Below are 22420 nucleotides of genomic sequence, written 5' to 3' on the forward strand. Positions count from 1 at the left end.
ATAATAAACAACATCTAATTAAAACTTAATTTAAATTACATATATGAAAGAGGATAGTGACACATTAGAGTTCGAAGAAATAGATGAAGCTAACCATAATTTAAACCAATATTCATATTTGATATTATAAAACTTTATTTTCAAATATTTATAAACTGTAATATATATTTATAATTAAAAATTTTAACATAAATATTTTTTTCAGTAATATATTAAGAATATTAGTTAAAATTTAAAATTTTTATTTAAACTTGTCATTAAAATAAATTTTAATATTAAATAATTTATTAAAATAATTATTTATATTAATCATATTAATAATTTATTATATTATTTAATATGAATAATCAAATATGAATGTTTAATAAAATTGAAAATTAGAATATTTGATATTAATATTTTTAAAACTTAAAATTTTATTGTTAATATAATAATAGTTAGTTTGATTTCATTTTTATATAAAAATAAAATTATTCTTAAATGATTTTTTTTTCGGAAATTAACTTTAGTTTTTTAAAAAGATAAATCAATAAACGTAAGTCAATTTTCTAAAAAAAATAACTTTAAAGAAAATATAAAGATAATTTTTCGTGAAACAAATGCCCTTTAAATGTTGTAATCAAATTCTAAAATTTCAATTAAGGAGTAACCTTGTGTTGAGATGGAAGATTTTTTTTTTTTAAATTGGGGCCAAGTAACATCCTGTGTATACTTATTAAGAGTTCATATTTTTTACTGACATTATACTAAATTTTGCTTAAAAATTTATTAACAGAATCCACTGTGATGCCATTTGCAGGAGTTATTTAGAACAACAGGCCAAGAGTCAATAAAGTGGCATTTTATTGAAAAACAGAGCAGCACAACGTCTTTCTTCCATCTCTTTCATTATTTGCTTTAAAAACAAGTTGTCTTGTCTTAAACCAACCTAAACAGCCATAACAATAGAAACAAAAAAAAAAAGGCTAATACCTCTAGTTTTCTCCTTGGCGTTTCATTACACCTCACAACACTGCTCATCGCCACCTCGTTCACTGTCTACTCGAGCGGTTTGGTTGAGACAGAGGGCAGCGGCTTTCAGGGCTGGATGGCCGTGTGCATGGCGATGGGTGAGTTGGAGATGGAGTCCGAGATTAGCCGGTGCGTATTGGAAAGCAACAATCGGTACATAAGCTACGGGGCTCTGCAAGGGGACACCGTGCCCTGCTCTCGAAGGGGTGCGTCCTACTATAACTGTCAGCCAGGGGCTGAAGCTAACCCTTACGACCGAGGCTGCAGTGCCATCAATCGTTGCCGTCATTAGTAATTGTAACATGGAAAATACAGTAATAAAGTGGGATTATTATGAGATTAACCTTTTGTGCTTATTTTACCTCTATATTTTATGCTTCACAATTTATTTTTTTGGCTCGAAAAATCATTAAACAACAGATTCATCTAAACTAGTTCTAACGTATTATGACATGATATGTTCCACTGTCAAATTCCGAAGTTCGACCACAGGTTGCTATTACAAAATCCCGTAGGAACCATACAATGATCAGTACAAGCACAATGCCATGAACTTTCAATGGGTTTCTCATTAGTTCGGTTCGGTTAAGGAAGACATATTATCAGACCCTGTTAAAGTACAACTAAGCTGAAAAGTTAGGCAGCAGAGAGTTAAGCAGTTAGCTTATACGGTTAGTTTGTTTAGTTGTTAGATTTTCGGTTAACAGCAGTTGAGGATTGATGTATTAGTATAAGTAGGTAGTTTTAGCAGAAAATCAAGGTCATGTGAATCATTCATAAAATTCAAAGAAAATTGTTTCTTCAAATTCCAGATTTGTTCTCTTCAGTTTTTTACCTTCTTTTAGTATTTCTTTCTGACCCTTTCAGTTTTTCTGAAAAGATATCCTGGTGAACCCTATTTCTCCTTAATATGAGCTTTAAATTTTGTCCAAGACTACTTATATTTTTTTTAAATGACTGACTGAATCTTAATTAAGCCTTATCATTATCTAAAAAATAAAGTAAAAATATAGCATATTATGAACATCAAAACAGGTTAAACCAGGTTCAGAACTTAAGCTCGACTCATATTTTAAATGAATTTATGTTCCTTATGAAAGCTCATTATTCAGACTTACTATTTTTGTCCCAATCTTTTCAAATTTTAGACAAATTGCCAAAACTTTGAACAAGTCTAATACAAGAAAAGCTTTAAGACATGAAATAACTATTAAAGCTAGCAGTTCTTACCTGAAATCAAAAATTTATCTGAATTAATCTCAACCCAAATTCAACTCAACTCAATTGAATCATACAAAAATTAACTCAAAACCAAATTAACATAACTCTGAATTGAACTGAGTCCCTAATGATCTAAAACCACACCCAATAACCAAACCACAGAACCCAAATTAAAAACAACTGAAAGCTAAGATCGAAATCATCTAAACCCAAAACTAATCCACACCGAAATCCCCCTAAAACGTTGAAGCAAAATGGACCCAATTCATTAAAACCCAACGTACAACTTGCTAAATTGACAGATTAATAAGATCCATAGTAACTAGAGACAATGTTGAAATGTATTTCTAGATTGAATGTAAGCTAGGACAAATTATCTTAAAAAATAAAAATCATCTAGCATATTAGATTTGGGGTTGTCCACGGATTAAGATTCAGGGTTAACAGCATCTCAACCAAGCCCGGTATTGCACAGTAAAAACTTCAAATTCATTAAATTCCCCCTAAAAATTGCCAAAACAACCCAATTCACCGAAGAAAAACTTGGTACATGTAAAAAAACTGGAAAGCAGGGACACATAGTAATGCCCCTGCTCTCTCTTGCACGAAAGTAGTCTCAAAACAAGATATCACCAAATTAGAACGAATTACATTCACAATTAACCGCTAAATACAATCTTTGGCCAAGTTTTATGCAGAGTCATCCTCTTGATTCGCTCCGTCTGACTTTTGCTTTGGTGGGGCTAAAGGGGATGGAGAGCCCTCCATTCCCATCTCTGCTTTTAGGTCATTGATGCTCTGCTCCAGCTCATTTATACGTTCTCCCATTTCATCAAGTGCTTTGAAGTTAAGTAAACGATAGATGTCAGACAATTCAGAGTAATACTAAAGTAACTAATTTACTATTTCTATTTCAATTAATGATATGATACTACGAAATGTAACAAAGGGTCTAACTTATTTCATACTCAACCGGCAAAACACCATCTCGTAAAGCTTAGCCTCATAGTCCAAGATTTCCCAAGAAGTTGACAAATTTGATACTAAAGTACAGATTATTTTAGACAATTCAACCTATTCATACAACAATACAATGAAAAGGCTAAACGAAGAAATATAAGACAACCTTTTCTACGAAATTATCATCTATGTAATGAAGCAACTCAATGACACTTCACATATTCAACAATTTCTATCTTACAAAAAGAACATGTTCCAATGACATTTAAAAATATACGAAAAGGATATTCTTTGTGATGATGGACTCCGACATTGTTTGAAACCTGGATTGCTGCAAATGAAATATTTGCCAATTACTGAGATATATTCAAACAACTATAGAATGGGTCCAGTTATAACTCACCATTTGTTGAAGAAGAGTTTGCACCTAAAAAAAAAAAAACAATCAGTCAAAAAAATCGTTAACTAAATCCCTAAAATAGACGACCTCGAGAAGCACAGCAAATAATTTCTATAATTATACTCATTCACTAGGATTGATCGACTTTGCAACCTAAAAGTCGGGACTATACGAAAACTAGCAATGGATATGCCCTCAAGGTACCAGCAAAACAGCCTACATTAAAAGCAGGTTATTGTTACATGCTATAAAAAAGGGTTGAGTAAACTCACGAAAACAGACATATCAGCAGTGCTTTGCTTTGAGTCTTCCAAATTATGCCCGTCCTGCGAAAATGTGTACCAGTCAGCCCATACCACACAGCATTAGTATATGTCAAGCTACACAAAGCTAACCCCTAATTTCAGATTTCAAATCAAAACATCAAATACCTCGAAGTTATAACCCTCTAATCGACTTAAACCGGATCATCATTTTTTTTATTTAATATGAATTTTCGAATTGCATGACATTAAATAAAAAGGTTTGGGTCTCAAAACAAGTAAAACCTTTAAAAAAAGGTCAAAAAGAGAAACTACGCAAACATTCATGAATAGGCAGAGAAAATAAAACCCAAACCCCAGCACTGCAAGTAAAACACGAAATTTCCAATCATTTGCTTTAGAGATGAAGCAGAAGAGCATGGTTTTCTTTATATAAAAAAAAATTAAAGATTAGCGAGGTTTTAGAGATAGCGGATCTAAAACGAAGTCGAAAAATAACGCTCATTGCAGCAAATCCTTTATCAATCGTGATGCGATTCCAGATCGGAGATGAAAAGAATTGAAGCAAATGATAGGTAATAAGATTATCAGTTTCTAAAGTTCAAAAAGAAAGAAGGAAAGCAAAGTTTACCATTGATTGGCAGTGGATCTTGGATTGTTGTTTCCCGCTGGTTCGTTAAACCGTAGCTTCAATTCGAAAACTTGAATTGCGTTGAGATTGAGGGAAAATTTTAGAATTGATCGCCGCTTTTTATAAAGGTAGAGGGTAGTGTTCCTTTTTCATCCGGCCCTACACCATTTATTTACCTATATGCCACTATCTAAGCTATTCTTTTCATTTTTCAAATGGGTATAATAATAGAATTGATTATTTATATTATTTATCTGGTCTAATCTTTCCACTTTTGAAATTTAACTTGTACTTTATTTTTAATCTTCTTAGTCTCTTCACTCTTTTTTATTTAATAATCGAAATTCAATTCATTAAATTAGATTATCTAATATTTTTAAAATAAATAAAATTACTCAAGTGGCTAATGTTATAAGTGTTGAAGGTTTAATAAGTAAATAAAAATATTGAATATGGAATTATAAGATTATTCAATATTTATTTAGAGAAGCATTGTGAAAGTCGATACCTTTTTCCTTTTATCTTTTTTTTACATGATTTTCCTATAGTTTTAAATTGGCCACATAAGCAAAATGCCAAATAACTAAATAGAAATGCTAAATATGGGGTTGTAAAGCTTTCAATTCTAAATATAAGATTGTAAGGTTCTCCAACATTGTTCCAAATAAGTAGATTGGAAGTCAATACTTTTTTTTTCTTTTGGCTTACACGACGCTTTGTCACGGGGTTAGAACTTTAGTTTGGCAAATCGCGTGGTCGTAGGCGATATTTTTACTTCAAATCTGCCTAAGTTAGCCTAACTCTCAAAAATTAAAATTTACAAAAGAATTTCTCTAAGGCACCGAAATAAACCGCAAGCAAATCCAAAACAAAGGAGCAACGAAAGCACTGAAAAAGCCACAATAAAGCAACGCACACAAGGATAAGAACATGGATTTCCACCTAACTAATATATGAACCTAATTCTTTAGGCATTCACACATACTAATTATCGTTTAACGTTTGATCATCATTCTAGCTTAAGTAAAGCTTCGTAAGAAGTTACTTAACTAGAAGATCTTAAGTGTATAATCATCAACTCAACACCTATCGCATCATGTACACAAATAAGTTATCGTGGGACAATCTCACCGGGTGACATGTTGTGACTAGTTGTCCTCTTTAAAGAACTTCTTATTATATCGCATGATAATACCTACAACATGATCTGCCAACTATCATACGATTACAAGATAATTTTTCTTTATTTTGGGAAACCTCCTCAATGAAATCCACATGACAATCCTATTGTAGGGTAGTTAAATTATTGTTGGGGATTGACCTGATTAAGCAACGAACAAGTAAAAAAATAGCAGAAGAAATTGAAAAATTGAACACACAAATTTAACGTGGAAAAACCCATCCAAAGAGGATTAAAAACCACGGGCAAAAATCATTTTACTATAATGGAAAAAGAACAAAGAGTAGAAAAAGATAGGGATAAAAACTAAATCCCGAAAACAAAAAACCCTTAAAACGTAACACAAATTTTTTCAAAAGTGTTATAAGTTCTAATTTTTTAATGAGTGTATTTCCTAATGTTGTAAAATAGTCTATTTAAAAGCTAAATTCGTAGGTCAAATAATAATAAAATAATTTAGACAAATCAAAGTTCGACTAAAACAAATAAATAGAGTTTGACTGGAAGATCATCTCTCAAATTTGACTAAAATATGGGGCATACTCAATAAATCTCCACATTGTCTCGTATTTCCACAATCCCATCTTTGCCAAAGTCCGTCATGGGCCTATCATGAACTGTACAAAGAATTAACTGAGTTGAATCTGTGCTTGGAAGCTGGAAGACTTCTAGCCTTCGACTTGTGTACTGTCAAATCAAAACTAACCTAAGCCTAATTTTCGCGAACACAGTGCCCTAACTTTTCAAAATTTGCATCCAAAGAAGAACCTCTCCTCAATGAAACGATCATACCTTTTTTCCCTTTTATGACCACATTATCTCTGCTCTAAACGAGTTGACTTCAACTCCATAACGGACATAGGACATCTGGTTTAACTAGTCATTGTAGAACCTTCCAGAATATAAAGACTGACGGTCCATTTACCTTTTAACAAAACGAAAGCCCCACGAGACACATTAATATCGCTCGACTCAATGTTGATTCTGCAACATTTCGAGTCTAAAATACTCAAGGAGATGAGATTCTTTTGTAAATCAGGTACATACCTTATTGAATGAATCGTTTCCCATGCGCACAACTCCACTTTCAACTGAACTATATGTGGAGAACTATTCTCTTAAGACATATGTGGAAAGAACATCCTAAATCTAGGATCTACCTGGACATAAGCTCGGACTATCGCTCATTGACACTAACAAGAAATCGTCACCGCTTTCTTCGGCCAAATTAACACCAACTATATCTTCTTCGTTATTCTCAATAGCTCTTTTAATTAGCAGTTTATAACAATCTGCTTTGACATGACCTAATTTCTTACAATAGCGACATCTTTTGTCTCCTTTCTTTGATGCTACCAAAATGGAAGCTTGCCTATTTGCCTTACTATCCAAACCAAACTCATCGTCGAGTTTGTCTTTACTCAAAAAATGACCTTTCACATCCTCGAATAAGAGTTTGTCTCTTCCATAAATTAGGGTCTCCCTAAAAGTCTTGTATGAAGAGAGTAAAGAGCACAATAATAACATAGCATGATCTCCATTCTTTATATCATTCAAAAGAGTAATAAATTGACTAATCTGATCTCTAAGAATCTCACATTCATTCATCCGAAACATAAATAAACATTGTATCAACACTAAACAGTTAGCTAAAGACTTAGTCACATAAAGAGTTTTTAACTTTTTCACAAGGCGGATGAGCTTTTCTCTATCAATACCTCCTGCAATACCCTGCTCGCGAGGCACGACTAGACTATAGACATGGCTTTTTCATCAAGCTCTTCTCGTTCTATCTGATCTAGATTCTTAGGCTTTTTTCAGTAACGACCTTTTTTAGGCCGGTCTAAACTAGAATTATGATCATTCAAATTGTCACAGATTGAAATTTATGACACCATTGAACTTCTCAAATGTCAAACCTTGTTGCTGCCATCTCTAAACAGGCTGATCTATGAAAATTAAACTAGTTTTGATACCACTTGTTGGGGATCAACCCAATTAAGCAACAAACAAGTAAAAAAAATAGCAGAAGAAATTGAGAAATTGAACACACAAATTTAACGTGGAAAAATCCCTCCAAAGAGGATAAAAAACCACGAGCAAAGATAATTTTACTATAATGGCAAAAGAACGAAGAGTACAAAAAGATGGAGATAAAAACTAAACCTTGAAACCCGAAAACAAAGAACCCTCAAAACATAAACACAAAATTCTTCAAAAGTGTTATGAGCTCTAATATTTTAATGGGTGTATTTTTTAAGGTTGTAAAAGAGCCTATTTATAGGCTAAATTCGTAGGTTAAATAATAATAAAATAATCTAAAAAAATCAAAATTTGACTAAAACAGATAAACAGAGTTTGACTGAAAGATTATCTCTCAAATTTGACTAAAATATGAGGCATACTTAACAACTATAATGCCATCACAAGAGACTATTGATGGAGGTCGTAAGTCTTGTTTAGGGATCTTCTCCCACTCAATCTTTTAAAATCATGCAAGGTTTTTAATGATTGATTTCAATCATAAATGATTAATAAATGCATGAAAAGTACATATGACATTCTTTTCCTAAACTATATGACATGCTTATCATACATATGCATAAACATACTTTTGCAATCGATTTAAATATCATGATGCTATCATATAAAAGCGTAAAATTAAATGACTCTGACCAACAAAAAATTTCATGATTTCATCTTAGAAAAAGTAAAAAAAAAAAGAAGTTACAATGGTTTCTCCAAAGCATGCTTTGAGTTTTCTTGTTGAAAGCCAAATATCCTTATTTCTAGGGGTTTTTCCCAAAACTAATTGTAAGATTCATTCACTCCGATGCCCAAGACAAAGCATCTCCTCAATTGGACTTGATAAATGGCATATTAGTTATAATAACTCATTTTTAAGTGGTGTTGAAAACAATGGTTTCGAGACAACAATTTCGATCAGTGAGTCAGTATTTTAATATTTATAAGGTTATTAAAGTGCTATAATAAAATTTGGTTAAAAACTTTTAGCATTTAGATAATTAAGTAAAAAGGATTAAATCGTAAAAGCTACAAAAGTTAATTGCTAATAGTTAAAAGTGTTAAATGACTATGGAAATTTTAATTAATGGACTTATGTGGTAATTAGACCATATGGACTTTTAGTAGATGGTTAGGACAAGGTGATGCATGAAATTAGATTAAGTTTTAAAGGGTAAATTTGTAATTAAATAATTAAGTAAAATAAAACAAAAGGAAACCAACATGTTGTCATCTTCCATAAGCTCTCCACCGATTTTTGAAGAAGGGAAAAACACCATTTTCATAGCTTGAAGTTCAGCTAGCTTGTAACATTGCATTTAAATTGGTTTTGATTTTGTTTTTAGTAATTTTATGTTTTTGAGATCGTTGTAGCTTAATCTATCTAACCCAAGGACCAATTCGTAAAACCGTCAAATGCTTAGAATTTTACTATAGATGAATTTGTGTTGTTCTTGAATTTTTATGATAGATTGTTAAGTTTGATAGTTAAATATGACTATTTTGTAAAGTGATTTTAGTTAATTTTAAAGTTTAGGGACTAAGTTGTTAAAATTGTAAAATATCATGTAATTCTTGTGATAAAATGATAAAAGTGAACTATTTAGGGACCATATAGAATTCAACATAAGTGTTTTTGGGATAATTTGTGATAATTGTGAGAATTTTGATTTTAGGGACTAAATTGTATAAAAGGTGAAAGTTTAGGGTAAATGTGAAAATGTCATTAAAGGGTTGATTTCATAAATTTAAGTGTTTTAAGATGTTTAATTTGGTTAATTGAATTAAACTATTATGTTTAGATCAAGAAATGGATTAATCTATTGATAAATGAGGAAAAAGAAAGGTCGTCAAATAATCGTCGTCGCGTGTCGTTAGCTATCGTGTATTGGTAAGTTCGTAATAGGTTTATTACAATCTTTTTATTGATTTGAATTTAAATATTTATGTTTTTTTATATATATTATCATAAACATGACGAAAACGAGTAAGACTATAGCCGAAAGACGCTATGGCATCATGATAAAAACAAGTAAGACCATAGTTAAAAGACGCTATGGCATCATGACAAAAGTGAGTAAGACCATGGCTGGAAGGCAAAATGGCATCATTATAAATAGGACTCAAACCATAGTTAAAAGACCTATGGCATCCTTTAACAATTGCTTATCAGGTACTATGTATCGGTGGAAAGTTCAATAAAGGAATAGTTAGTTTCATTTTTGTATATGATTTATAATTAAATTGAAAGGTATCATATGTTTGATTATATGAACTTACTAAGTTTTATATCAGCTTACCTCTTTTGGTTTTCTTCTTGTATATTGTCGGATCTGCGTCGTTAATTGGATCGGTTTTGGAAATCACACTATCCGCCATCACATCACTTTGGTAGCTTTCTGATCATTTTAGTCTGGTTATAAGTAGCATGTAAATAGGGCTTTGATATGTTAAAGTTAATAGGTATCTTGGTGATGTTTTGGCCATTTGAAATGTAAATATGTTTATGGATGTTTGGTAATTTGAATTAGTAGAATTCTATTTGATGCCTTTTTTGATAGATTGTTGTGAAATGATAATTGTATTTTGGTAACTTATTACTTTGATTTGGTTATATTAGCCTTTAGAAACTTGATATAATTGGATGATTTTGACATAAGGTATTTTGGGATTTGGTTGAATGTTTAAATAAAGTTAACAAGTTGATTATGTCTTGGATTGAATGATTTTTGTTATGTTTGATTTGATACGCCAATGAGGGCATATTGATTAGGGACATAGGTTGAGTGTGAATTGGTATGTTTTGACTCTTTTAGGCACATTTTGGATAGGTTTGATCATTAGTTATTGCATTGCTTAGAACCGAAGCTTTTGAATGTGAGTTAACTTAATTTTAAATGAAATTTGGGTACACAAAGGCTATTACATGGCCTTGTGATTCTTAAATTTTGGTGCAGGTATTTTCCACATTATCACAGGATGTTACACGGTCTGGTGACACAACCGTGTATCCCTATTTCAAATTGCACACGGTCTGCAACGTGGTCATGTGTCCTTATTTCGAATTACACATAATTTGCGACACGACTGTGTGACCCTATTTTTGAATTGTACATGCTTTGGCCACATGATCATGACCCTAAGCCACACAGCCTAGGCTCTGTCACACGGCCTGGCCACATAGCCGTGTGAACCCTGTTTGCACTTTTTACTCAGAATTTTGTAGAAGTTTCAATTTAATCTAGATTTGGTTCTAGTTTATTTTAGATGTTCAATAAGTTCGAATTAGGTTCAAAATTGATTGAAAAACATGGAAATAATTGAATATAAATTGTTTGTTTGAATTTGATTGAAATTATGAAAAATATCTAAAGATTATTGTTGTAGTGCCTTATAACTCGGGTCAAGCGACTGAACCGAGTATAGGGTGTTACATTATTCTATCAAAAGGTTTGCTCATTTTTTATTAGATTAATGACATGTTTAGATTCGTCAACTAATATAAGTTGTCCTTCTATATTATGATCCAATCACATGATACTGCTTACTATTAGTTGAACATTAGACAACTAGTGAGCTAATATTTGCTTCCATTTTGCTTTGTATGCAAAAACCATTGAGGACAATACATAAAGGGTATTAATGTAATTCATGAATAATTTTACTAAACCAATTTATTCGAAAAAATATAAATGTATATAGATAAAAATACTACATTTAGGGAACCATATCCAACAGTCTCCAACTAGTCTCTATCGGGTAGTTCTACCCCTCGAAACATTTGCCTCAACTTATGTTTTTGCCATCGCCTAACTCAAACTATATTTCTCTCTTGTACATCTCGATCATAAAAGTTCACTGCTCTTACTTGCCTCTATTGTGACTTCCCTCAATCAAGATCCCCTTGATCTACATAAATAGGCTTAAACATGCCCACATTGAACATCAGGTTAACCTTGAGAATTATCACCAACTCAGGTTTGTAAGCCCATTGGCTTACCTGCTTCAAAACTTTGAAAGGGCCCCTATGTCTTTTCCAAGTCAATAGCAAGTCATAATGTAAAACACTAGATAAGTGTTTAAGATGTACCTCGTTTGTAGTATTACTGGATTCAACTACCTAGTTTGCATCACTGCTTTTCTTCCAAAGTCTAATGCACAACCCACTTCTCCCATAGGTGGTAGCCCCTCTGATAACTCAACAGGCTTCACATCCCAAAGTGGTTTTCATAGCATTTGATCTACCAAGTCGATTTTCTTAACATCATAAACATCCTGGGCTAGTTGGATTGTCGACAATACCTTAGTTCCACCTCTTATGTTTTGACTCACCAGCACAACGCATTGTTGTTGTCGAGTATCTAATACGTATATACAATCGATAAAAGGAATCAATAGAGCATTAATCTTGCACTACAGGAAAATAGGGCTTTAGCGGCATTTTTAACGGCGTTTTATCAAAAAACGCCACAAAAATTGTAAAACATAGAGCAATAGCGACGTTTTTGGAAAACGCCGCTAAAAACAGAGCAAAAAACACCGCTAAAAACAGAGCATAAACCGCCGCTAAAAACCAGAGCATTAGCGACGCTTTCGGTAAAACACCGCTAAAAATTAGAGCATTAGCGGCGCTTTCGGTAAAACGCTGCTAAAAATCGGAGCATTAGCGGCGCTTTCGATAAAACGCCGCTAAAAACTGGAGCATTAGCGGCACTTTCGGTAAAACGCCGCTAAAAGTCATATAACCCCTAAAATCCTAAACCCTCAAAAAATCATAAACACTAATCTATAATCCTTAAAACACTAAACTCCTAAACCTTAAAAAATCTTAAACCCTAAACTATAACCCCTAAAATACTAAACCCCAAAAAACATCACATGGATGTTGATGTACATCATATGTTAAATATTTTCTTATATAATTGTAAAAGAGATAGTATTAATTTTAAAATATTGAATTAATTATCATTATATTTTAAGGTTTATGATTTAGGGCATATGGTTAAGGGTTTAAGGTTTACGAGTTACTATTTTAAGTTTTATGGATTATGGGTTTAGGGATTATGGTTTAAGAGTTAGGGGTCTAGGATTAAGAGTTTATATTTTAGGATTTAAGATTTAGGGTCTAGGGATTAAGGATTAAGATTTTAGGGTTTAGTTAATTAATGTTTTTAATTTATATGATAAATATTTTCTTATATAATTGTAAAAAAGATAATATTAATTTAAAAATATTGAATCAATTAATCATTATAGTTTAGGGTTTACGATTTAGGGTATATGATTAAGGGTTTAAGGTTTATGAGTTACTATTTTAAGGTTTATGTATTATGGTTTAAGGGTTGGGGTTTAAAGTTTAAGGGTTAGGGGTTAGGGGTTATACGTTATGGGTTCATGGTTAATGGTTTATATTTTAAGATTTTAGAGTTTAGAGTTTAAGGATTAAGGGTTTAGATTAATTAGTGTTTTTAATTTATATATTAAATAATTTATTATATGATTGTAAAAGAGATAATTTTAATTTTAATATCTTAAAATTATGATTATAGTTTAAATTATTTAAGAGATAATAGATAAACTTTATATATATTAAATGATTTAGGATTTAAGGTTTACTTGATATTTGTTAAATGATAAAATTTTATACAACCAATTAATACTTTTATTTTAAAAAATATTTAATCTAAACCATTTGATATATTTAAATATTAGATTTTAAAAAATTGATAAATAAATAACAACATTGATAACAAATAAAAATGAAATACAAAAATGAAAATAAAATATAAAATAGAGATTAATGGCGTTTTTATGAAAAATGCTGCAAAAAATATGCAATAGCGGCGTTTTTTTATAAACACGCCACAAAAATGCAATAAAAAAAGTGGCGCCCTTTTATCCCCAAATTTCCCCCCGAAACCTCTAATTTCCCCCCTAAAATCAGTATCCTCAAAACCATTTAGGTGTTTCTCTCTACCGCTTTTGCTACTTTCCAATTTTCCCAGGTAGATCTATATTTGAATTCATCAAACAGCCATAGAAGCTCTCCTCTCTCAATTCACTTTCCTCTTAGATCAAGCTTTACAAGGCAACAAGAATTTCAATCCATCCGCATGGAAGACCTAATGAAGCTTTTCGAGACCGAATCTTACAAAGCATGGGCAGCTTTGGAGCTAGAGGAAGAAAAACAAGTGAAAGGAGCTGAAATAACCATGCAACAAGCAGAGGATTATTTTGACTCAGTCATAGAAACTGCCGTGGATGAGTTCAGGCGATTCGAGGAAGAAATGGAACGCGAGGCAAAAGCTGAACTCAGTGGTGTTGATGATACTGCTGAGAAAGTTAAAAAAATCGGGGATTTGATGGAAAAAGGTGCAAACATTGCGTCTAAATTGTATGTTGAAGCTGCTATGAAATCTGCAGGTTTTAATGGACTTTCACCTAACAAGGTTCATCCTTCATGAAAAAAGTTATATATATTGTATTTATTTAATTTCTTTTTTTTTGTAATTTATATGTATGATTGATAAGGAACCTTGATGGGGGTTTCTTTGATATTACTGTTTTCTTTAATGGATTATTTGTTTTTAATTAAAATCATGAACTGGGTTTCAAGCAATTTTTCCACAAATTCTTCGGCTATGAGTTCTTCTTTCCATGCACAGTCATAGAATTGTTGCTTATCACATTATGAAAATTTTCTTAGTTTCTTTCTATCTTTGCTGTAAGCAGAAGAAATGGGACTTCTTAGTATCATTCAGAAAATCAAGAGAAAAGAAAAGGAAATGCGAATCCTTATGGTGTAAGTTTCACATTTTTCTCTCCCTTCAATTTTTTTCTTCTTTTTGTTCATTCGATAATTTGTATTCATAATTATACCGAATTGTTGGCACATTGGGCTTGATAATTCAGGGAAGACCACGATTGTTTTGAAGATTAACGGAGAGGATACAAGTGTAATTAGTCCTACTCTTGGCTTCAACATCAAAACCATCACATACCAGAAGTAAAACTTTTGCATTTTTTAACAATTTCTAATCATTAACTACCTGAGCTCACCAAGTGTTTGAAAATAAAAATTTTTGGGTTGTTTCTTTTTGTAGTTTTCTTCATTATATTTATGATTTGTAATGTTGAATTAGATTTGATTTTGGGTTTCGGCAGATATACTCTGAATATATGGGATGTAGGTGGTCAAAGAACTATAAGATCATATTGGAGGAACTATTTTGAGCAAACAGATGGTTTGGTTTGGGTTGTTGATAGCTCAGATCTTAGAAGATTAGATGATTGCAAAATGGAACTGGATACTCTTCTAAAGGAAGAGGTAAGATGTTAATTTGACTTGTTTTTTTCCCCATCAAATGCACTTCTTATATTCATTACGGTGAAGCTATCCATCTTACTATAACAGTTTGAGGTTGCTGCAATAAATATTAGAAAACGAAACCTTGCAAGCTAATGCCGTGCAATGTAAACTGTGGCTTATGCTTTCTTTGTGTTACAGAGGTTATCAAGAGCATCCTTGTTGATACTAGCAAACAAACAGGACATAAAAGGTGCTCTTACACAAGCTGAAATTGCTAAAGTAAGATTACTAGTTGATAATTAAGTACTTACTTCAGCTTGTTAATTTTTTAATTTTGTTGTCTTTGTCTATGTTTGTTAGACTGCAAAACCGTGAATGCGATGTTTAGTTCTTAATTTGAAGACACCAAATTTGGTTTCATTTTTGAAGAGTCAAGTCCATGCTTACCTTTAAATTTGCCCCTCTAGTTAAATTTTTTTAATTATGTGCTCTATTGCATGCTGGCTGATCTTTAAAATGATGTTAAGGATATCCTTTTTTTCATTAGCGGACATCATGCAATATTTTAACTAATACTATTAGCGTTTATCATATGCTTTTTACATGAATCCATATGATTTTTGGGTTTTATGGAAGTTTGTATCTCTTAAACTGGAATAACAACCATCAGTATGAGTTTCTATTAATGTGCTCTAGATATGAAATCAAATTGTGTTGAATTATATTGTAAAACCACCGGGAAATGTTTATGTCCTCTTAATATCAAACTTTAGAGTCTAGAATCCAGGCACCTCGGTGTGGATAATAGATTGTAACTAGATTTATCTGCCAAAGTGACAATAAATCTGATCATTTGGTTTTGCATCCTTTAGATATTGAAGGTGTGGCAGAGGATTCAATCCCTTCAAGCTGGAAAAGCCAAGGCTTAGCACTTCTTCAAGTGGAACGTTATTTAATGTTGCATTCCTTGGTCATTCATCTTAGTCAGAACTTGAATTTTGTGTTATGGAAACAGGGTTTGTGTACTAGCTTCTTTAACCATGATGGTTAATTATTACGAGTTTCGTAGCTTCTTTTATAATTGGCCGAGTTAATATAGATTAGATGAGCTGTGAGGTAGAATGCCCATTTATTTAAACATAATATTTAAATTCATTAATTTTTATATTTAGTTTTAAAGTTAAAATTTTAATATAAAATTTAATTTAATTAATATTTTTTTATTTATCCTTAAAAGTATATAGTTTAAAGTTCAAATTTCAAAAATAAAACATAATATAATATTAATCATAAAAAATAAATATTATTTAATTAAAATATATTTTTTAAAGGTTATATTTTTTAGCGGCATTTATGTGAAAAGCGTCGCTAAAGGTCTGTTTTATAGCGGCGTTTGTGAAAAAAGTGCCACTAAAAGTCATGGTCTTTAGCTGCGTTTGCGAGAAAAGCGCCACTAAAGGTCATGGTCTTTAGCGGCGTTTGCCAAAAAAGCGCCGCTAAAGGTCATGGTCTTTAACGGCGTTTGCGAAAAAAGCGCCGCTAAAAGTTATGATCTTTAGCGGTTTTTTTTAAAATAAACGCCACAAAAATTTGCAGCGTCGGCTATAGCGGCGTTTTTTGCGACGCTTGTGAAAACGCTGCTAAAGGCAAAAAAAATGCCGCTAAAAGTCTGTTCTCCTGTAGTGTTGTCAAGAAAATTTAAGTGAATTACCTCGAAGTCTTTCTTATTTTTCCACTGACCGATTTGTATCTCAACTCATTGTGTTACTCCCACAATTGGGACATATTTGGAATTAACCATCTTGATCTTCTTGGTCAATTTGCTAACTGAGAGACCAATTTTAACTACAGCTCTTTCTGATACCCCTGTATTAACAAGAATACTCTTTCTTTGACCTACAATGTTGATGTCCATATACATCAACTATTTTTTCTTGCAGTCCCTCATTGTTTTCATAGAATTGAGTATCATTTACTCAAGCTTTAAAGCCTCAATCTTGGATCCACTTCATCTTCTTTATTGACCGTGGATTCCTTAGATCGTTCTAGATAGTCTCCCATCCTATGCGAACCACAACATAAGAAGCACCCTTTAGTTTTTTTTCCATTCTCTCTAATCTTTTTGGCTTCTATAGAACTCAAGATTGAGCCAAGATTCATTGATGCTTTTTCTGGCTCATCGTCCCCTTCGATGGCAAAAAAAAAAAGTAAATTGTTTCAGACAATCCCTTACCATATGTAGAACCTCACGAAAGAAGCATTTCACTGGCCAATTCAGTTTGTTGTTGGGATTCCACTTCCTGTTGTGGTTTTCCATTACCACTATTGTTATTGTTAATATCATTTTGTTTTTTTCTCCCCTACTAGTTCTCTTCTCATTGGGCTTGAAATACTTGAACTTGACTTTCCTCAGAATAAACTCGATTAAGGACTCTGTCACAATCATGGCTTTGGACAGTTTTTGGACCCTTAACATTCCAATTCCTATTTAACCTACTACTTTAACCCATTCATAAAGAAGAAGAAGAAGAAAAAAAATTCCTCATTTTCACTCAGATCAATGATTTGGAGTATCAATGCACTGAATTCCTTCAGATACTTCCTAATTGTATCTTGATACGAAAACTATCGCAACTTAGTCTGCCTTTTTCTCGACATATTGTAGGTAAAGTTGCTCCTTGAACTCTTTCTGGAACTCCACCTAAGTCCCAATTTCGGTCCAACCTCACTTTTCATCTTTGGACCTATGCCTCCACAATAGACCAACATCGTTAAAATACATAAAAGTAGTATTTACCTTAACATCATCATCCTTGATGCCCACAACACGAAAATATTGTTCCATTTCCCACAATAAGTTGTCCACTTCCCTCGTGAACCTTACCCCTTAAACTTTTTCGATTTGGGGACATCAATTTTATGGCTTGGTGTCACACCCAACACCCATTTACCCACAACAACTCATCAAATAGTGGGCTCTCCCTAGTTCTTTTCAATTTTCATGTTCAAATTTGTCACCGTGGCTCCGTTTTCTTCCTTCATAGCTATCACCCCAACTTCGAAAACATCATTATTTTTCGTTAGCTTACCTAAAGCAGTATTGACAAGCACTTACAATGTGTTCATATTGGAACTAAGGGCCTCTTCCATATATTTAATCATAAAGTCATTCAACTATGGTATCGTAACTGAGTTATCCCTAATGATATACCATTATGAAAGCTACTCGATCAATGCTTGTCTAATGACATTGTCATATGTGTGTTACCTTCTTATGATATCCTTAATCTCTTTGGGATAAATTCACTCTCCCAATATGATCTTATTTTATCTCATGGTAACCATTACATTTTTCTTCTTGAAAATCAAATAGTAATTAAGCCACTCATCATAAAGACGAACGATCTGTGGCCACGTTTACTTTTCATTTATCATGTAATGCATTTAAGAGAATATCGTTTGCCTATATCTTGGGCTATAAATTCCATTATTGTGAATGATGTTACATACTACAAAAGTTATATAGCTTTCGGTTTATTATCCATTCAAACTCAGACTTTTACTTACATCAAAGTATACGAGTCACGTATACATATTCCATCATCTATTTAGGATTAAAGTATGTCAAATTATGAATGTCACAAGTGAATAAATACATAAATGGATTCAGGATATATTATTCTTGAGTCTTGTCCTTTAGGTCTTATCCAATGTACTATTAGTCAGTTAGTCATATGTATATCTCTATTTTCTGTGAGTCATTCACTCTGATGTCAAATACAAAGCATATCCCTAATTGGACTTGATAGATGGCATATTAGTCTTTCAATCGGTTTGCCCATTTCTGTTTAGATTAAGGACATGTTTAAGTTCGTCTACTAAAATAAGTTGTCTTTTGTATTACGATCCGACCACATAATATTGCTTAGTATTAGTTAAACATTAGACAACCAGTGAGCTAATATTTGCTTCTGTTTTGCTTTACATGCAAAAATCACGCAAGGACAATATAGAAAGGGTATTAATGTAATTCATGAATAATTTTATTAACCAATCTGTTTGAAAAAAATTACAAGTGTACAGACGAATATACAACACTTAGGACATCAGATCCAACAAGGGAATACCTCTATTTATAGTTAAGCTCCCCCAGACCTAACGGTACAAATAAAATTACATTAATGACTGAGATTAGTGCCTATATAAGAGATGAGAGTCCTAAGGGATTTAAACTCTATACAATCTTATCCCTTAATATTTATAATATTTACCTTGATAACTCTAGTTTTATTGGAGTATTTCATTGGGTCACCAAGACTTCAAGTAGATGGGCTTCTTCATGTGTTCCACAAACCGGGCTAGTTTGAGTGAGTTAAATGAGCTTATTTAATCAATTGATCTCCATGGGACGCTTTGTGTGTATTTGTCATGGGCTTTGATCTACAGCCGGTAACACTTTCATGTAGTTTTAAATTAACTATTTGAGCAATTTTTATTTGAAAATTGTTAAATAATTCAATTTAACGAATGTCCTTCAATAGTAAAATTAAATAAATAGTGAGATTGAATTCCTTGGATAAAAATTTAAAAAAAAATTAAATATACGAAAAGTATAAAGATTAAAAGTCTAAATAAACTTTTTCAAATTTAGATATACACAAAAAAAATATAAAATACCGTAACAAAATCTAAACTTATTCATATATATATATATATAAGAATATTTTTTTAGAAAAAATAAGGTGAAGTGCATTGTTTCTACAGTGGTGATTGAAAGTTAAGGTGGAAGGAAATTTGTGTGATGTAGGAAGAGGAAAGACGTAAGAGCAAAGGGCTAACTAACTGCATTCAAAACGTTCAAATATTTGGGCCTTTACGGCTTTACCAAGCCTTTCTACTTCTGGAACGGATCCCCCTTTACCCATACCTATACTTTTGGTGTGGAGGATACTAACTTGGATGACCGGATAAATTCATGTACTAATTAAATATTTTTGGACAAAGTTATAAGAAAACCTACATATTAATTTTTTTTTACAAAAAAAAATAAACGCGGACTTAAACTTAATGTTGCTAACTAAAAAGCTTAGATATTTTAAAAAATATATTTATATTAATTTAGATATTTTATATAATTAAATTTAAATAAAAATATTTTAAAATTTATTTAATTTAAATTCAAGCTGTTAAAAGAGAAATTAATTCTTTTTTATCCGACGCAAAAGGTGACTAAACTACCTATAATAGCAACTAAGAGTTTTCCTTTTTTTTTTCATCCGCTAGATCAAATCACACAAACAAAATGGTATATTACAATGAAGAAAGTGAAGTCCGTAAGAGCGAAACATTCTAATCCAAGGGACAACATCTATTTCTAGTCCGCTTAGCAACTAGTTGGGGCCTTCTTTCGCTTATCTACCAACAAACGAAAAAGATTAGACTAGATAATAGGTTAGATCATTTATTTAGATCTAAAGATCTACTTAAAAGGTGAAAAGATTTGATTAAAAGTAAAAGCTCAAAAATGGGTTTCAAAAAAAAATAACACCCACTTTTTAAAAAGATCAAGCATTAGGTAAGATTTTTGGCCCAGCTCAGCTCGAATTTACCTAAATTTTTCACTGTTGTTTTGTTGCTGCTTATTGTTATTTTGATGTTCTGTTGCTCTCATTTTGTTATTATATTTGTCGAAACCATTTTTTTTAAAAACGGGAATCGACTTAGATTTTGAAAAATGAAAACGAATAGAGGAGTCGCCACCAATCTTTTTTGATGAGGTGTGATCGGGTCACCTCATAAAAGTGGTTATTTTTAATAAATGGTTTGATTTATTTAAACAACGATTTTGGTCCACGCAAATCAAGAAAACAGGTTCGGGTGTCAGTTACGCACGAGGAAGGATTAGCACCCTCGATACGCCCAAAATTGGTACCTAGTTGATTAATTAGTGTCTTAGTGTCGAAGATTTGAAAACTTGAAAGAATTTAAAATACGATCCCTCTTTATATTAATGTTGATTTAAAAATGATCGAATAAATTAAAACGGATGTTAAGGACCCTTCTCATCTCGAAGTAATAAAATGTCATGCAAGTAAGTTAGGACACGGCATCTCGAACTTTGAGAATGAGCTTGCTTGTATTTTAACCTTTTTTTTTAAAAAGAATGTTCAGTTATTTAGGGTAAATGAGAAAAGTCGAAACCCAATAAGTTAGGGCACGTTTTCTCGAATTTCTTAATACCGAATATTGGCTTTATTTGCAAAAGCTCTTATCTCGAGGTAACAAGATGTCATATTCAGTAAGTTAGGACACAACACCTTGTATCTTCGCGAGTAAGCATTTATTTTCAAAACTCGTATTTTGATTTAAAAGAATATCCCGTTATTTAGGTTAAATGAGAAAGATCGAAACCCAATAAGTTAGGGCACAATTTTCTCAAAATTCCAAATACGGAGTATCGCTTTTTATGAAAAAGTTATTTTCTTAGGGACGAGGTTAATACAACATAAGTTTGTAATAAAGAATTCATGAATACAAATCTCGGTATTAACGAGCGTAACAGAATGAATATAAACGCAAACATGAATGATAATGATGAAAGCAAAATCAAATAAACGGATAAGCTAAAAGAAAAGAGAAATGGTAAATAAGCTAATAGTATTGGAAAAAAAAATAAAAAAACGTAATAAAAATAAAAAATAGAAGTAAAAATAAAGAAAACTAGTTGTAAATAAATATTATGTAAAGTTATTAAAAAGATTGATAGCAATAGTAATGATAATAATAAACGTGATAAATATTTTAAAGTGCGGAACGATATATAAAACGTATAAATATAAATATGTATAGATAAAGAATATATAGTTTGAGTGAGGAGTAGAAATAATTTAGTATATTTAAAGAGTAATAGGCAAAAAATATAATAGTAATATAATAGTAATAATAGCAATGATAATAATGACAACAATGAGGATAAAAATAACAATACTAATATATTAAGTTACAATAGTAAAATAAAAATGATGATAATGATGATATATTAAATAACAATAGTAAAATAATAAGTAACAATAATAAAGTATAAATAATAATAGTGATGAGAATAATAACGAGTGATAATAATAATAACAGTAACAATAGTAGTAATAATATATTGGTAATACATAATAGAGGGAATAAATATAAGTATAATAATAGTAATAATATTTATAATATATGTATATAAAAAAAAGGTAGTAAAAGGATGTGTACATATATATAATAATAATAATAATAATAATAATAATAATAATAAATAAAAAAACTTGATTACAAAATAATAAAAAGGAGGAAGGACCACGCGCGCAAATTCCCCCTTTTCTAAAAACACGCAGATCCTGCTGACGGGTCAGGTCGAATCGGGTCGGTGCATGGGCAAAGG

General features: G+C 31.6%; 2 protein-coding genes across 2 annotated transcripts; one reads left to right on the plus strand and one right to left on the minus strand.

The window, feature by feature from the left end:
• Positions 1-2699: 2699 nt before the first annotated feature.
• On the minus strand, positions 2700-4638 carry LOC107926855 (heat shock factor-binding protein). The gene is made up of 5 exons (XM_016857798.2): positions 4487-4638; positions 3865-3918; positions 3596-3619; positions 3481-3523; positions 2700-3068 (listed from the first exon to the last, which is right to left on the minus strand). Exons 1-5 carry the CDS (start codon positions 4487-4489, stop codon positions 2923-2925), a joined length of 270 nt encoding a protein of 89 aa, XP_016713287.2. The 5' UTR covers positions 4490-4638; the 3' UTR covers positions 2700-2922.
• A 9016-nt stretch (positions 4639-13654) lies between these two features.
• Positions 13655-16165, plus strand: LOC107926865 (uncharacterized). The gene is made up of 6 exons (XM_016857803.2): positions 13655-14140; positions 14424-14493; positions 14604-14697; positions 14856-15018; positions 15199-15279; positions 15873-16165. The coding sequence occupies exons 1-6, from the start codon at positions 13805-13807 to the stop codon at positions 15927-15929; spliced, it is 801 nt and encodes a 266-aa protein (XP_016713292.2). The 5' UTR covers positions 13655-13804; the 3' UTR covers positions 15930-16165.
• The last annotated feature ends 6255 nt before the right edge of the window (positions 16166-22420 follow it).

The sequence above is a fragment of the Gossypium hirsutum genome, chromosome A08, assembly GCF_007990345.1.
Source record: "Gossypium hirsutum isolate 1008001.06 chromosome A08, Gossypium_hirsutum_v2.1, whole genome shotgun sequence".
NCBI lineage: Eukaryota > Viridiplantae > Streptophyta > Magnoliopsida > Malvales > Malvaceae > Gossypium > Gossypium hirsutum.